Source organism: Haemaphysalis longicornis, unplaced genomic scaffold (genome assembly GCF_048455015.1).
Source record: "Haemaphysalis longicornis isolate Haplotype H1 unplaced genomic scaffold, Haemaphysalis longicornis Haplotype H1 scaffold_4, whole genome shotgun sequence".
Classification (NCBI taxonomy): Eukaryota; Metazoa; Arthropoda; class Arachnida; order Ixodida; family Ixodidae; genus Haemaphysalis; species Haemaphysalis longicornis.
In genome coordinates, this window is record NW_027526361.1 from 173,234,344 (window position 1) to 173,252,648 (window position 18,305).

The 18,305-nt window shown below is 43.5% G+C and overlaps 1 protein-coding gene across 2 annotated transcripts in view; it reads right to left on the reverse strand.

Annotated features, from left to right (window-relative positions):
* LOC144179513 (protein turtle-like) overlaps window positions 1-18,305 on the reverse strand; it is a 269,845-nt gene that overhangs the window by 40,702 nt on the left and 210,838 nt on the right. For both annotated transcript variants that reach the window (XM_077707892.1, XM_077707893.1), the window contains exon 2: window positions 1,837-2,208. In XM_077707892.1, coding sequence (XP_077564018.1) covers window positions 1,837-2,208 — 372 coding nt within the window. The remainder of the gene's footprint in view (window positions 1-1,836; window positions 2,209-18,305) is intronic.

Consider the following 18,305-nt stretch of genomic DNA (forward strand, 5'->3'; position numbering starts at 1 on the left):
ATAGTGATCAATTGTGTCTGGTGCCGCCTCGGTTCACAACTTTCGTAATCATCAAATTGGGGGCGCTCGGCAACATACGGGGTTTGGGGGGTGGGCGTCGGCTTTGGAATTTGGCTGAGGTGAATTGGAGTTTTGGACTTTGGAGGTTTTGGTTTTGGACTTCGGGAGCATGGATTCTGGACTAGGACATTGAATAAGCTTGCATAGAGAAAGGTTCGCGTTTTAACAATCTTAGCCCTAAGAAAAGGGCTTTGATTTTTAAAAAGTGTGTTTCCACAAAAAAAAAATAGAAGCAGAACATCCCAAGATTTTATATCAGGCGCAAAATAGACAAAACCCAGTAATCAGAACACGAACAGGTTGATATTGCTCTTTACACACCATTGCTTTTGCTCGAGCTTTCACAACCAAGCATGTCGTCATGGCAAAGGAAGTGAGCGTCGTGGTGCTGGTATATCTCCTTTTTTTTCCAAGACGGTAGAGCGAACAAGTTCCCGTTTTCTAACAGATACAAATGATAATGGACAGTATACTAGGAAAAACTGTTAGCGTGGGTATGCCCTTTTTCTATTTGCAAGAAACTACACCCCTCGGCCTTGCGACCATTACGTACTTCGTCTTGCAAGAAAAAACAGACCTAAAGAAGATGACACCTGCAGAAAGGAATGCCAGTCGTACACTGTCAAATTCGCCAAGCGCAAATCCTTTCTGCTCGTTGGGCAGTTTTGCCTGTTGAAGCTCTGCTTTATTTTCGAAGGTGCACTTTTACTGACTGCCCAACTCGCTACTCCACCGATACTGCGACTCGATAATGAGGGGAACACTGCTTTCTACTAATTAAACAGCGCCTCAGAAAAAAAGTTACACCTTGTACTGCACGCATCATGCTACCGCTCAGTTTGTAATGGTCTAATTTGCTATAAGACTCCGAAATGTAGCGCATTGAACGAGGGCCGGTCGTCAGGCGAAACAACGACATTCTCTGTGGCTCACACATCCGTGATACCGACCGCAAAATAACTTCCAGTGACCACAGCAAAAACGCAATGGCTCAGCATTTAGGAAAGCTTACTCTCAAGAAAATCTTGGGTTACACCGTCGAGATGGTGGCAGGTAACAAATTATTCTAGGTGCCCAAAGAGCCAATTCATAGGAAAAATTTACGTGGCTGCTGTAGAATGTTTTTCGGATGCTCAAACTGGTAAAAAAATAGACCGCCGTTGGTATTAAACGCTGGTATTAAGCACGCCAGTACGCACACCTAACCCTACGTTTTGAAAGCAGGACGATCGATTCTATAGCGAGGATGTTCATTTCAGCAGAAAGGGAAACGGTAGAAAATACATCCCACACTAATAACTCTTGGCGGTGGTTTATGCACCCCCAGGACAACATAAGGTGTGGGCAGAAAGGAAGCTGATAAATCGTCCCTACTTCATGCTTTCCTAATATCTCGCCTAAATCGCAGCACTGTTATTGCGAAACAGAACTGAATTTTTGTTTGTAGTTTGCTTTCGTTTTCCTTTTGAACAGCTAAATCTTTCTTGCTCACTTAGCAGACAATTGAACTAATTGGAACGGGTCGCGAACCGCTTCGTTAAGTGATTTAATCAAACCGGACCTGAACCGGAACGAAATAAATCCACCGGAATCAAACCGCAACCGAATCGGTATTTTTCTCTGGTTAGACGCACTGGACGAAATACAGTACAACACGCGTGGGCGAGCATTCCAACTTGCTAGAAGAACCTGGCAAATGGCAAACTTGGTCTGCTCGCGTTTATGAGTTATTACAAACAGAGAAGGGCCAAGAGAGACAGGAGGGAAGGAACTCACATATGACTTTGAGCATGACCTCGTAGTTGCGCGTGCGTGCTTTCCGGAAGTCCACCCTACAGCGGTACAGGCCCTCGTCTTCCTCGTGCACGGGGAACAGCTCCAGTGCCGCCGTCTGTCCTCCGCCTTCGGCCGACGAGGTCGGGTCCCCCATGAGCCGCAGGTAGGCCCGGTTCCCAAGCGAGTCAGCGGGTGCGTGGTGCGCCTGTTCCAGCCGAGTGCGGCGTGCGTCGCACGAGTAGATGGGCGTCGTTGAGTCGTCCTTGTACCACAGCACCAGCGACACCTCGTCGTCCGTCGTGTTGGGCGTCATGTCACACGGCAGGGCTACTCTCTCGCCTAGGACCCCCACGACGTACAGGCGGGGCTCGTCTGCGAACAAGAGGAGCAAGAAAGGGGTGGTTTCCCTACTGTGAGATAGGTTACTAATCTCGAACTACTCACCTTTTTTCATAGTCTGAAGTATTAGCAAGATTGCCCGCGGCTGTTCGTACGGCTTGTATATGGCTACATCGCTAAATGCAATTTTTTAAACCCCATCAATTTGGTTTTCGCGCTGGGAGCTTGACAACTTTTGCACTCCTATCTCTAACAGACTATATTATAATCAATGGACTGTCACAGTGCACAAGGCTCAGAGTTTGTTAATTTTAGAAAGGTTTTGACCTTAAAAATTATAACACTTTGTTTCATAGACTCAAGCTATACGGCGTAAGGGGAGCTACACATTCTTTCTTGCAAAAATATGTAACTAACAGAAAAGGCGAGGTTGACAGTGGCGAATATTTTAGTTATAAAATCATCAATCAAGGGGTTCTTGAAGGGTCAATTCTAGGTTCTGTATTTATTTTTATAATTTTCAATAATGACTTCTCAGACCACGTGAGAGCAGCGCATAGTTTTTTGTTTACGCCGACGACACTACAGCACCATGTGCCCACAAATTTCTCACGCCCCTCGTTTCGACGCTTAATCATGTTATATAAATGCCATAAATTTGCTGCCACAACAATACCCTTATTATAAAAACCAGAAAACTAAATTTATGCTATTTCAATCGAACGGGAACACGCCCAATTTTTACCCCCGCTAAAGCAAGGTACTGACTGCATTCATATCTCTGCCCATATCATTTTCTTGGCGTTCTTTTTCCTACTCATCTCAAATGTCGGAATCACTTCAACGACGTATGACAAAAATACTACGTGCGGTATAAGTGCACTTCGTGCGTTTTTTTTACGTCGCTATATTTTCTTTTATTCACCACCATCCGACGTTTGGCCTTGTTAACTCGGCTAGTACGTATACATCTCACATATCCTAAACATGTTCAGAGCCAAGCATTATCCCAAAAATGTAATTCTATCAAATGCTAGTGTCCTTCTTCGCCAAATAATGTATTGTCAGTTCGCAAACTTTGTCAATATAACAGTTTCTATCCATTTCAACACAGGTTTCGCAAGGGATTCTCGACCATCTTTAAATTACGTTTCTACAATACTTGATCAGGGAGGACAGGTTGACCTCATTCTCTAAGATTTCGGTAGGGCATTTCATCGCGTTCCACACGACAAATTATTCGGAAAATTACTTCAAATCGGGCTTCCACCGTTATTAGTTTCATGGGTGACTGCCTATTTAACTAACAGTACACAGTACGTCAACATTAATGCAACCACTTCTGACGCTCTCCTTGTTACAGGTGGCGTACCGCAGGGACGTGTGCTAGGGCCTTTACTTTTCCTTATTTCTTGCAACGACATTGTTATGCTATAAATAATCCGATAAAAATACGGCTTTGTGCAGACGACTGAATCCTTTTTAATGAAACTAATAGCATCGAGGATCAACTGGCGTTAAACTCGGCGTTGGAAAACGTTGCTTCTTGGAGCAAAACTTCTAGCATGCAACTAAACCATGACAAAACAGTATACCTCCCGATGACTAGAAAGAAACTCCCATTGGAATTTTCTAATTGTACCTGTGACCAACCACTATAGCAAGGAGATGAACACAAATATCTCGGCGTAACATTAACCAGTACCTTAAGTTAGAGCTCTCACATTACTAACATATGCGCTGCCGCTTTCCGTAAACCTTGTTTATTGCGACACAAACTCAAGGACGCTCCCTCTCAAGTTAAATACTTAGCTTATACTTCAATCATTAGACCGAAAATTGAACATTCTTGCGTTATTTGGGATCCACTCACGAAAACCAATATCGATTGCCTCGAGAGTATCCAAAGAACAGCCATCCGCTTTATTTATGGTATGTACGGGTGAACAAACTCGTTTCTGCCCTGATGTAAGGACATGGTATTCCAACATTAGAATCGCGACGTAAATCATTTCAGATAAAATTACATCATCAATTCTTTAACCAGCAGCTCTTACTTGATGCCAGCCCCTACATTTGTCTCGTCACAACACGGCGCGGTCGTCATTTACATGCCCTTGCCTTAACTCCATATTTCGCCAAAAGTAATCTTTTTACATTTTCGTTTCATTTTTGCACGCACGATTTGTGAGTGGAACAAGTTACTGTTTGCCGCCCTTCTGTCGACAAAGTTCTATTAACACACATGTTTTCCTGGTGATTTGAAAACGATTTGCAGCTATCTCCTCCGCTGTTCCATAGTGTTCTTGCGTTGCTTTATTTAGTGCCTTGTTCCTCTCCCCCTATTTTCTTTTGTGCTAAAAAATGCAATTCATGTAATCGCCCTTAATTCACTATTGTATATGTGTGATGTTATGCTTGATTGCCTTTTTTACTCTTTTTTTTTTCTCCTTATTGCTTGTACCACTCCTTCTTGGGCTTCATGTCTGCGGTATCTGGTAAATAATAAATAAATTAATAATATATAAATAATGAATAATAAATAAATAAATAAATAAATAAAAATAGATAAATAAATAAATAAAATACTGGTGTTCAACCTGCTTACTAACAAACATATTTTGCACTTCATTTATGCAGGTTATGGCACCAATCACAACTCGACTAGATTCTCCGCGAATTTTCCTGCCGCTGTTTCTACAAATGACAGTAATCTGGCACTCAATTTTCAGTTATTCTAACTGCAGTAGCCTGCCGTATCCAATTAAACACTCTCATGTTTATCAAATATTACAAGGCATCTCAAAGAGGTTTCTTGGGTGTTTGTTTCCAAATAGTAGTTAAAGCAAAGTATGTTATTGCGTGTTGTTTGTTATCACTTATTGCACAATTGAGCCGTGTCGGTTCTTTTAGAAATGTATGTTTTTGAGTGCACAAAAATGTTTGACCTCCAGCAATATTTCAACTCAACTCGCTTCTTCTCTCGTTTTTTCCAGGAGTTTTCATATTACTAAGTCACTGTATTACTGTTTAGGCATTTCGCTTAGATGCCTTGTTTAGTCTGTTTGCTTTCCTAAAAATTTCCATGCGTTCTTTAACGTGTATAATATACTGTACTGTGTTGATTTTTCGTTTTTCTTTTTCTTTTTCCTGTGTTTAGTTTCGCTTATTATTCTAACGACACGAGTTGTTTGCTTCTAAGCATGCTCTCGAAAAATCGATGTCGTCGTTAGAGATACTTTCGCCCTTGCAAAGTCTTCGCACTTTCAAGGTCCCCCTCAAGAACGAAAATACCAAAACAGCAATGAAGAAATCAACAGTTCTCCACCAAGGGCAGTAACCTAGCAAATATCAGTTGGTATTTGTGTGTTTGGAAGATCGTCTTCCGATTCCCTTCACGCTATCCTCTATTATTATAGGCACTTATAATGATTTATCAGCTCGTTAATACACCCACAATTACTTCGTCCCTTTGACGTTATCCCACCTTTATTCCTATTCCTGCTCTGAAGCACTCACGCTCCCTAAAAACACATCACAGCTTTATGCACCATATAAGGGACACAGGAAAGCGAAAATAAACGGCCCATGCACACTCGCTATGTGCCGTTTGGAAGAAGCAAAATCGCGCCGGCATCGTTATCCAGAAAGACGCGCCCAGTACACCGGATATGTTGCCAAAAGCAGAAGAAACCCGACAACGATGACCCCGTGGCAACGCGTCCAGTGCCGATTAAATGCAGCCTCAGCGCCATTGCAAGGAGCCCTCTGGCGGAATTATGCAGAGCCGATCGAATCGTGACGTTCTCTTACATTATGCCATTGAATGAGAAGGAAAAAATGAAGCGATGGGGTGCTAGAGCAGAACACTGAAAAAGAACACCGGAAGCGAAAGCAGCTGTACAATTTCGGGGCTTCCAAACGGCATCTCTATTAACCCCAACCCTGTCGGGTACTTATAATGTGCATACCCTGAAATTACCCATAGAAATACGATAATCTTGATTTTTATGCCAAAATCATACATTGGGGCAGTATGCTGAAGCGTGAATTTTTCCTTCACCTGCTTTTTCCCGTTTTCCTGGGGCGCTGTATCGCCGAATGTTCGAAATCCCATGTCTTCCACAGGAACCGCAACACTTAGGTGACGACTGAAATAATTTACTGCAGTGATGTCTAGTTACCTTTTTTCTTGTTTTGGGTTGCAGAATGAGCAATTTTTTGCAAGTGAAGACGGAATTCTTCCGGGTCAGTCACCGACGCCATGTTCTCAGGAAGATCGTTGCAAAAGCTGATAGCACGTTGGAGAGCTGATTAAAAAAATGCGTTTGTTGTGCCCTAGATGCGTGCGAAGTTTCGTTGGTTGCATAATGTCCGTGATGTGGAAACAGTGCTTAGAGTGGGTAACGGGAAATCTCATGCTATGAGTGTATTTGTGGATTCCACACACAAAAGCGATTTGCCGTTTTGTTTTTGTTATGCTTCAGCTCAAATCATTTGACCTGTATATAAACAGTGAGGCGCGATTTTTTGCTGCTTTTTTTTGTAATCATCATCATCCCTCAGGACGACTGCAGGGCGAAGGCCTCTCCCACCGACTTCCACCGCCTCCTGTCCTGCGACGGTCGAGTCTACTGTTGGCCCCGGAATTTCCGTGTGTACCCCTCCATCGTGTTATCCCTCCATTCTGTCATCTCTCCATCGTGCTATACATATCTCTTTTCATCCACTCTGTTATATTACCTGTCCACCGGTTGTCCGTACGACTCACTATATGGTCAGCCCAAGACCACTTGTTTTCCTTTACTAGACCCATGATATCACCTACTCGAGTTTGTTCCCTGATCCATGAAGCTTCGTTTCTTGTATCTAAGTGTTACTCCTATCAATATTGTTTCTATAGCCCCTTGGGCAGACGTAAATTTGCTTTCTTTTTCCTTTGTGAAACGCCAAGTTTCAGCTCCGTGTTTCATCACCGACATTATGCACAGGTCGTAGATTTTTCTTTTGAGTGACAGAGGTAGCGTATCTTGCCGAGTGCACCCCAGCCAATAAATTCTGCGCCTGATTTCACTCTCGCGGTTGGGGTCAGCACTAACCCTCTGTCCAAGGTAATTATATTCAGGTCCTTTCTCTGGCGCTTCGTCTCCAAAACTGAAAAGGTTTCTTCTTCCTCATTACTCTAGATTTATTCATATTTCCCTTTAGTTCCACGGCCGTGATTTTGATTGTAGTTCCTCACGATTTTTCGCCGGTGTAATCAAATCTCACTCAGCAATTCTACGCCGTCTGCAATAGTTTGGCCAAATAATATCTCTCTGTCTTACTCGCTTTTGGATGGGTAATTTATCGCTTTGTTTGTGAGGTGTTATGTCCACCTCGTACTTGCCTTATATATGCCATCTAGAAGTCTTATGTAGGTCTCTTCTATTACCTGCTCCTTTTGATACTCTCAGCCCGTCTGCGGTTTCTACTGTCAAGCGCTTTCACATAGGCCATAAATTCCATCTAAAGGGTATTAGTGGTACAGGCTGATTTTTTTCTATCAATTCATTTACAAATGGATGTGATCCATAGTTGAGGACCCCTACCAAAACCCACCCTATTTCTTGGTTTGTTGGGAATCCAGGCTATTCCCAATGCGATTAAGTATTACTTGGGTAAGTAGCTGGCAAACAACTCAGATTAGGCTGATGGGTCTGTAATTCTGAAGGTCATTGGTACCACCCTTTTTATGACTGAGAATATTGTTTGCGTTTTCCTGGCCATGGGCAATTTTTGAGTCCATAGCATTTTGACAATAGTGCAGCAAGTTTTTGCGCCACTAGATCTTCTCCCTCTTTCAAGGAATCCACGGTTATGACACCCTCGCCTGCAGCTTGTCCTCTTTTCATGTCCGTGAGAGCCTTTCCTACTTCGTCTTTAGTAACTAGTGGTACATCGCAAGTTAACATTGTGCTCTAAGTAGTTTCCCCGGTCTAACGTCGCTGACAAATAGCCTGGCGTGGAATCTTTCAGCTACCTCTTTTGTCTGATCCGTGTTGTACGAAATGTTACACTGCTCGTCTTTGAGTGCGTACATGCTGTCTTTTGCGCTGGCAAGCTTCTTCTTAGTCGCTTTCAAACTTCCTGCAGTTTGCAGTGTTTCCACGATCACAAATGCGGTTTCTTTTACTTCTGTTAACCAATTTGACAGCACCGTTAACTTAACTTAGTCCACCGCACTTGACACCTTCATGTTCTTACGTTTCGAAAGCAGTTCCTTGGTCTTCTTAGTCAGTTTTCCCGTTTCTTTCTCCCATGCTGCTGCTTCTACAGCTGGTAGAGATTCTGTGAGTACCGTTGTTACGTTGTCATTTAGAGTGTCTACACTATTTTTGCTGTTCTCGTTTAGACGTGAAAATTTCTTTTGGAGAGGTGTTTTCAACTCCTCAGTACTGGCTTTGACAGATTCCATGCAGAGTTTCTACTTTTCTACTGTACAATGAATTTCAGGCTTACCTTGCATATAACCATCCAATGATCGCTGCTTCCATTGTAACTTTCATCATTTTGATAGGGTCACCAAACGCAAGAAATGAACTACAGCCGTGGTAATACAAAATGTTTATAGGTGAGCTGATCAATGGTAGACGAAGAAGAATGCACATTGCTACATAAACATCATAGAGATGGTAAAGCTTTCGCGCGTACGACTTTAATGTGGGTGAACCATGCCTTTAAGAGAACGCCTAGGTATTTATGTAATAAAACCTCGGCATCTGAACGATTGTTCAGAAGTTACGTATTCGTGAACTCATTTGTGCTTCAAACCTTTTTCGGCCGAATGAAATTAACTGGCCTTGAGTTAAGTTTAAAGATATTCGTAAGGCATTGCACCAATTGCAGAAAAAATGTCTTTTCGAAGTGTTGCGTGTTCTCTTGGGTGGTTTATTGTTTGGTGAATTATGCAATCATCAGCAAGAAGTCGCATGCAAGATGTCACGTGTGAAGGCAAGTCATTGATAAACATTTTTTTGTAAACATGGGACCGGGAACGCTGCCTTGAGGCACACCAAAAGTGACGGGGAAAGCGGCGAAGTATAATGATTAATTACCCGGAACAGTTCAAGCAAGGATAGAAAGCTAGGAATCCAAGATAAACTTGTTATCCATTCGGAGGGTGATTCATTTAAAAATGAAAAGGAGTGCGCTACTCGATCAAAAGCTTCGCAAGTTGAAGAACGATAGTCAGTTTGAAAGTTACTTTCCAAAACAAAAGTTGCATTTTCCAGAGAATTGGGGTGATTTCCCGTAAAACCCGCGTCAACTTCCCTAACATTGTAGTCACACACAAGGGCCGACCACAAGCCCGTGAAGTCGGTTGTACCTATTTTACCGGTAGGTTCCAGGCACCTTAAGGCACACAAATGCACATGGTTACTTCCACAGCTATGGGGGACGCTAAAATCGGTAACCCCCTGTGGCACGACATGCTTCCAACTCTTTCAGTTGCTTCAATGTGGCGACGTGTCAAGAAGGCTGGGGGCCCGCCAGGTGGACAAGGTTCAGAGGCCCCTGGAAAATGTAAATTCTATTTTCCAGCCGTGAATTACACCTTCACGAGTCCGCAATCGACTAGTGACGCCTGCACCCACTAAAGAAACCAGTGGTACCCAGCGGTACGCGGATTTGAAGCCGTATCTTCCGTATACGAGGAGAGTGTTGTACTTCTCTGAGCCATCATTGCGGTTCTAGTTTAGCCTAGAAAAAATGAAACCCTTTTTGCCACTATTGCAAGTGTCTATTGCTTCTTTGTTCACGATTCCCCACGCTCGTTCAATGCCGGGTGTTCCTGGTAGGAGCCATCTCATAATATGCAAAGTAAATGCATTCGTGGAGAGGACACGCAATCGAGCCCTTTAACGAACGGGAACACTAGCGACGCCTTCTGCCCCGCTCACGCAGCATGCTGGTGGAGCGTGTTTCTCGTCCCGCTAGCCCACTTGCGGCTGGCAGAAAGAGCTTCAAGGACGTCATCGAGGAACGTCGGTGCTGTGACGTCATGGCTAGATGAGGCTTAGCCCCGCCTACGCAGCTGCGCGAGATTATGCATGGCTGTGCAAAGTTTCATGCCGGGCGGATTGCGCCGGAGGTGTTTGGCGTTTGGTAAAAAGCCACCGAAACAATCTCAAGCTTTAATAGCTCCGCTGTTGAAAGATGAGGTGCGAGGTCCGGACTCCACGTCCGTCTCTGTCAGCAAAACGACTCCTACAAATGTCGCCAATACGCTATCCTAAAAAAAATATTACAAAACCGCTGAGTTGTACTTGCCAACGCTGTCAGGGAACTTTTCTGGTATTATTAAAAACGTTACACTTTGACAACTACTAAAGTATACAGGTATTCGCAGCTCGACGTGTTTGGCGTTGCTCTAGCAAGCCGTCCGCCTCGCTCTTTGGGCTCCCTACCGTTAGGCCCAAGCAAGGGTGATAGCACATATCCACCCAAGTGTACTGGTGAACAATTACCTTCAGAATTTCCGTTTAATGCCAGCGGCAACAGACACACAGTGCTACGTTCAATTCCACGAAAGGGGCAAGTACACGCCTCCCCTAGAGGCGCTGTAGTGACTACTGAGCGCAGCAGTTTGTACCGTGCCGCCTGGCGTCTGGAGCATCCACATCGTCGGCTTCAGCAGCTTCAGTAGCAGGCAAACTGTGTCCTCTAACGCCGGTACACCACAGAAACCCCACAGCCGAATCCCAAAACGTTACTTGCGAGGCAAAACTCTTAGGAGCAACCCCGCAGTGGCTCAGTGGCTAAGGCCTTGTGCTTCTCAGACAAAGGACGCGGGTTGGAGTCCCCGACGCGGCGGCCTCTTTTTTTAAGGCCGCGAAGCACAGATATATCTGTGTGTCAAGATTTGGGGAGCGTTCAGGTCCTCAGGCGATAACAATTAATCCAAAGCCGGCGCGCCTTGCAGCCTGTCTAGCTTGAGCGCGTTAGACCCCATAATCAATCAAAACTCGTAGGAGCGCTCTGCGGCGTTCAGTTAAAGATTACTTGTATTTAGGACGCAACCTACGGTCTGCTTCACCGCACATAAAAAAACTAGGATATATAAACTGCGTGCTACCAAAACATGAGAAAGCATCATCCATGCGGCATCCCTGAGAAGCTTATCTCACTGACGTTTTCGCAGCCGTGAAGAATATCCCACTTATAATCGTAACCACCCTAAACAAACTTCGTCGCTTGGGTCGCTCGATTCACATCACATAACCTCTAGTTCCTGCATTATTCACACGTTATTTTACTTCGCGAAATCAGGACACGCCCTGCAGAAGGGACCAATAACAACGCCATTTTGCCTTTCCCCTATGCACCTGCCGACGACCATCGAGTGCCGGACGACGGAGATGAGCACCTCCTTTCCCCTCAGTGCCATAATACTTTGGAACAAACTTTGAGTAACATCGCTTTTGCAGGGAAAGCAAACTGCTCCCACTAAAGCTAACCAATTTGCGTATTCCAAACGTAATTGTTGTTTGGGGTTTTGTGGTTGTAGTGTTTTTATTGTACCCCTAAAAATTAATTATAGGCTCGCGTGTTTTTATGCTTCTATTAAGTTTTACATCCTTTTATTTGTACATTTCCAACAGTGTGCACTTTGTTGTTTTGTTTCGAAGATGTACCAATTTCGATGTACGCCCCACGCCACCCACGTAATGGATATGCTTCTTTAGGTTTAAGAAAATAAATTGGTGTTTTCATGTCCAAAACTCAGAAAAAGCCCTTACCTGTCCCCAGACGTTTTTTTTGAACCCAGGAAAACCTGACCTCAAGTAGAAACTTTGTGTTTAAAAACCTTTCTGCCAATATCTCACATGAGTTCACCATTCGTCTGGCTGTTTTTTTTTTCTTTTCACTCTATGCACAAACTAACAAGCAGTACGGCCATGCGGAAGCTAGTAAACACCTAGTAAAAAGCATGCAACATCTTCTGATTACTGTCATGTATCAATTTCACAAGTGAAAGAAAGGTAGGCGTTCTCCATAGAAACAAAAGCATTCTGTGGATTCATGACGGAGAGCATGATACAACGTAAAAGACAGCACATTAGAAAAGGACCGCTGCGTTGTGTAATTGTTGTTTCGCTACTTTGTATGCTTTGTCATGCTTCACCGGCTCCCCCAATCTTCCACGTACGCTGGAGTCATGGAGGCAAAAGAACTCCTTTGTATTCTTTAGGAAAAAATTGTGTCTAAAAAATGCGTCCACGTGCATTTTTTGTCTCTGATTGAGTTACTTTGTGTCTTTTCAATTTTTTTGTGTTATTTGGTGTATGCAAGGGAGAACCTCTGATTTCATTTTTGTTTTTTGCTTCTTACGCCTTCCGTGTTATACCGAAGATATCGCTCAGTGGAAACAGCCCAAATCCTTCCTTATATATCCAAAGATCTTCGAAGCAGCTGAGGCGAAACAATTTCCCTCGGTATAAACTGCAATGTTCTTCGGCAAACTACGCCGTCCAAACGTTCAAAATTCCGAGACATTCAATGTCTCTAGACATTACCTGCCTTTCCACTCTATCCGGTTTAGGATCCGTAGAAGGCTTAGAAGAAAAGATTTTGTACTGGGAAGCTTGAAGACGGTTATCTGTATTTCTGAGCACCCTCGCCATATGCTTGGAAGTGAAAGGAGAGAACAGAACCTCTCTGAGCCTTGTTCTTTAAAAAGACGGGCACACAAGACAAATAGGACCAGACCTGTCATTGAAAAAAATGCAACGCCTAAAGTATGCAAATATATATGTTGCACACTACGCAAATTACAGAAGAGTTGCAGTGTAAGCTGCCCTGTCCCAGTTTCCAGGGGATTGGCTGCCGCCCATGCGACGCGACGCCATTCTCGCCGGCAGGACGCGTATTGACGAAATGGAGATGTATAATCACGAAATTGTTAAGATGCCTAAAAGGGCATTTCAACCAGACGATAAACGATGGTGCTGTGATTCATCTGCCCTTGAATGTGACCTTTCATTTTGCCGTAAAATATTGTGTAAGCTGCCCTAACAAAACACTTCCTGTACGCCTGTACCTGGGTACCTATTATTATTGTGATGACTGACTCCTTTTTGAATGAAAACTGACTGCTCCTGACTGAAGTGAGACGCGGGAAGGATGACTGGATGCATTGCTTTGGATCGAAACTGCCACTCTCAAGGCGAACGAAGAAGCTCTCTAGGTTCCACACCCAAGCAGCTGAGTGGACGGTAGAACACAGGGACGGACCTTGTTCACATGCAAACGGATCAGACTCCTCGGGGTGGTAGAGCCGTGCAATGGCTTATTCACACTACTTACAGTTCGTCACAAAGGGGGGCGCGAGGGCTTATCCGTGCGAACTTAAATTTCGCGTTATTTCCTCATTGTTGCACACTGCGTAACCTTCATGGCTAATTCCTCTTAATTTCGTTATGTTGCGAAACCTTAACTTGTGCCCTTATATACTGTAGGCGAAATCTCGCTCTATGTAATTGCGGAAATTCCAAAGCATGGATATCGTTAGGAAAAGCACGATGCCCATAACTTCTTGGCGAATAAATATGCAAAAGTTCCTCACATTTTGACGATGTTCTGTCGATTTCTCTTTACTGGAGGCAAGGGCTTTCTGCGTGGAACTATTTACTTTATATTATATTTTCTTACTTTCCCAAGGGCACTTTACAACAGCGCAACAGCTGAGTGCTCGTGACGTCATGTTGTTGCAAGTTAATTCTGAATACGAATTTACCTTCATTTTTTTGCATGTTTATATTTCGCACGATTCTGAAACGACAACTCAAGCATGCGTTCCCTAACGGCATTGTTTACGGCCACTGGTCACGAGCAATTATCCGCCAGGACTCCAAGTCAACAGCGAGCAGTAGAGCTCTTAAATAATTCGGCCAATTCCCGTCCATTCATGGACGCGAATAAAGATTCGCGGCAGGATTCCTCGCGCCGTCATTGTGTGCTCGCCGTGTTTGCTTTCGTGCGCCGCGACCTGTTTGAATAACGTCGCGACGTCGGGGGCGATCCGCGTTCGCTTGGTGAGCAAACTTTCCCGCCAGGGAGAACTCTCCCAAGACTTCGGGTCTTGATTTTTCTTTACCTGCGGTGTTACGCTGGTCCTTTTTATGGTTCCTCACTAGTGTGCCTTTGTCGATCACTGCCTCCGTAGGTAATAAAACAAACGGAGACGGGGGCATTTCTGTTTTAGAGCTTTCGGCTTATTTTTTCTGGCGAAAGCCGGCTTTCAGGGCATTGTGGATATAAAAAGGAAAATGGGGGTGTATAGCAAGCCGGGAAGAGCTCGCATTTTTTTAAGATCGAAACGTGAAGAAAATAATGGGTGAAACTCTTGTCCTCAAGGAAACGACTGTGTTAGGGAACACAAAAAACAACACAAAACGTGGTATTTTGTCCTTTCTTAGAGAGAGAAGAAGAGCATAGAAATGATTGTAACGGCTACATATTAAAAGGTTTCGTGCAAGATACACTACGAGAAATTCAATTAACAAGCCGAAAAAAAAGAAACTGTGTTTGAAAAACGGTCTAAGGAAGGCAGACCAAGAAAGAGCTTCAGTAATGTTTGAAATTGTTGGGATGACGCGCGCTAAAGCGAACGTCTCGTCGAGTAATCTGCTAAATCAAGGGCACACAATGGCCAAAAATAGTGAGTCATTTGAAACGTCCAATTATTCGAGACGTCGAACGCGGCGAAATGTCCAAATAGTAGGAAGCTGAATTATTCTCTCAGTGCTTAGTAAAAAAAATTCGAACGACGAAGGGATTACATGCGCTGAAATCAGCACCCGAAGAAACCTAATAGAACGACACTTACAACAGGTCACAGAAATAGAAATAATCGTTTCCAGCAACAATTAGTAGGAAGTTATTTGTGCCACGGCGTCTAAATTACGCACAAAGCTCTTTGCAAATTTCCGGTAGGCCGAGGCTTGGCCTGCATCACCAAATTTTTATTTTGAACTAAAATCGTTTTAGAGCCACTCTGAAATCATTTCGAACCACTCTGACTTCACAGCCAAATATGACAGCTTTGGAATTGAACTCTATGTTTACGTGAAGATGTACCAATGCATTACCGAACCCATTAGATCTCTCCATTTGATGCCACTGTTAGTCCAACTGGTATCAGTATATATCTCTGCAATGCTTTGACACGTGAAGAATCACAGGGCACGGGGAGACGTTTGACAATTGTTTTTATATCTTGGAACGTTTGCCAATGGAGATAAGTCGACTTTACAGACACATTCTGGCCTACGTGCGGGACTCTGGGCCAGAAAAAACTATTAATCTGAAGTTATCCACATGACTAGATGTCTACCCGTTCACGTTGTCACGCGCATACGTTCTCTTTTTGTTTAGCCTTGTATACTTCCTCGGCATCGTTTTTACTTTTTATTCATTTGGCTCTTTAAAGCTCTCAGTCATAATTTTGTTTTAAGCGTTTTTTCCGACTTGTTTTAACATTTCATTGTTTTCATTTGCCCTCTACAAAATCTCATATATTCAGTCAACATCACTGTAATCATCGTTTGGCGTAGCAAGGGCTGCCTCCAGCAAGGCTGTCCTCTCCACTTCACCTAGAACAGATTTTTCTATCTGGGCGAGTTTATAGGCCTGTAACGAACGGAGACATGCGCCAAGTTGAAAAGATTTAAAGAAACCATCTAGAGGTGTACAGTACGGGAGCCTGAGGGCGCTTTCTTTTGGCGGTTCATCTGTACGAACGTACATCAAGATGGATCCGAAGCAAACTGTTCAAATTTTCTATTATTCAGGTAAAGAGATGGGTGCTATGGAAAATTTGTGCTTTCGTTTAGTTGAACTGGAATGTTTTGTGGCCTAAAAATGGCCGGGGCCAGCTAGGTGATGTGAAATTGATGCCCTAATGACGTCTCTGGAGAGATACGCTTCTATCCAAAAACTATACGGGCCGCAATCAACCCGAACAATCTTGGCGTATAGCTTTAAAGTTTTACATGTTATATCGTTCCACGCGCGGTCACCTGATCATTCACTTATAAAAGATGAATTTTTACTGCGCAATCAAAATGATCGGTCATGCTTCAGAATATAGTGCCACCAAACCCTACTTCAGGCTATCATTCACGTTAATTAAAAATTGTTAAAGCACAAACGTTACCACCAACAATATTTGCAAATTAGTGCACCAGCGGCGTTCCTGTGAAAGCGAAGAAACAAATACGGTGTTCACACACTCCGCGAAAGTTCCGCTTGTTGACTACAGCACTCATAAAAAGAGAAGCCACGGGGCAGAACTTGATGCCATGTCTCACAGCAGAATAGCGTTCTCGCCGAAAATACACATAACATTGTTTTTATTCCAGTTTTCTGGTAAACCTTCTTCTCTCCAACATAGATCGTGCTTTTATTGAAGTGTCTAGGCTGGCGTATTGTTATGCACAGGTCGGCATGATGCTTGAAGGCCGAGCTTTAAGGCAAAAATAAGGCAGGGTGTCTGGTGGGCAGGCGCTAGAAGCGTTTGGCAGCAAAAAGCACTAATAAAACAAAAATACTTGCCCTATTGAAGCAACCATTACTGTTCCACCTATTTCATATGCTTCAGGCACTAAATTGGTATCGCTTAGAAATGGAGCGGTGTGGCCGCAGCAGGGCTGCTGTGATTGGTACCGACGGAACTCTGGGACACCCTTTCAAAAAACATACTTCAACGATACTGCGTGCGCTGCTGAAGTTGAGCAGGAAGAATGCACCAAAATTCGAAATTAAATAACATCACATTAGAAACCGAAGTCAAAAAACAAATCCAGCACGATGCCGGTTTTTTTCGCTGCCGAAACAGCCCTAAACAGGAAAAATTAATCGCTCTTGTCAGGCTTCAATTTTAAATTGCATTTTGCAGGTAAATGGGGCATGTTCATGCGATATAATCTCCTGCCGTCGATGTACTGCGTACTAAACTAGGAGGCGACAGAACTCCGTCCGTCAGGTTCCGAAGATTCCATGGGGTTAGGGCAGCACTTCCAGTAGGTTGGTGTACTAGAATATTTCCCCCAAAAAGCTGTGTCCTGCCATTCTGTAGGCATTGCGATAATCAACTGAAATTACCAATATATTTTTATTCCTAAGTTCAAGAGAATTGCGAATTATTGTACCACAACTACCAATGCGTATGCCCAAACATACACCTTGCGCCACAATAAAAACATAACGACGCCTAGAACCAATTACGGCATTTAAATGCTGCATCACACCCTTCCTTCGCGTTTAGACCGCTTAACCAGAATGGATTAGATATTCAATCATGCTCCCTGTCACACCTGCGAGCTTTTTGCTTAAACTTGAAGCCATAACGAAATGTTTTCAGCTGTGTCATTGCGTGTATTTCTTTTTTCTCCGTTTATATTGTTGCATCTGAATTGAATTGAGCTACTGAATTTAAAGTTCTTGCTTGTTAATTTCAATTGTTGCATTTTTTAATGTTACTCTTCGAAACCGCTGCTTCGTTACATGTATTTCCGCTATTTCGCTTTTACCTGCTGTTTTCGTTTTTGTGCTTTCTTTATGTATAAGAGTGTGCAATTTCACAGTGTAATTTGTTATACCGATATGTTATTTTTCTTTAACATTGTGTAAATTCTTCACCACTTTGCTTTGTTATAATGCTGTGCACCATACTTTTCTCTTTTTGCAACACAGGGAAGATTGTGATTGCATGATTGTAAATGCATGTTGCCGTACTCTGTTGGGCTGGGGAACATTTTCAAGCTTGCTAGAGCATTGTTTCCGAGCCGAATGCTTCTTGGAGTGTAAATAAACAACTGGAAATTGAAACTGTACGTCCGTTGTTAGTACTAATATACCTCGGGGTGATAACTTTTCATTTCATTTTTTTTTTCATTACTGGAGAACGCCAGTTGGAAGCGCTTCTCGGATGGTGTGCGCATTTGCGATTATGCAACCAGTGCCACTGGCTGCGAGGGAGGAAACGCGGATTTTCGCGATGAAGCTCATGCGGAAGGCGACAAAGCGCCACCTCACGAAGAACCGGTTAATGCCAAATCGGAGCTGTGCGTTTCGACCCAATACAC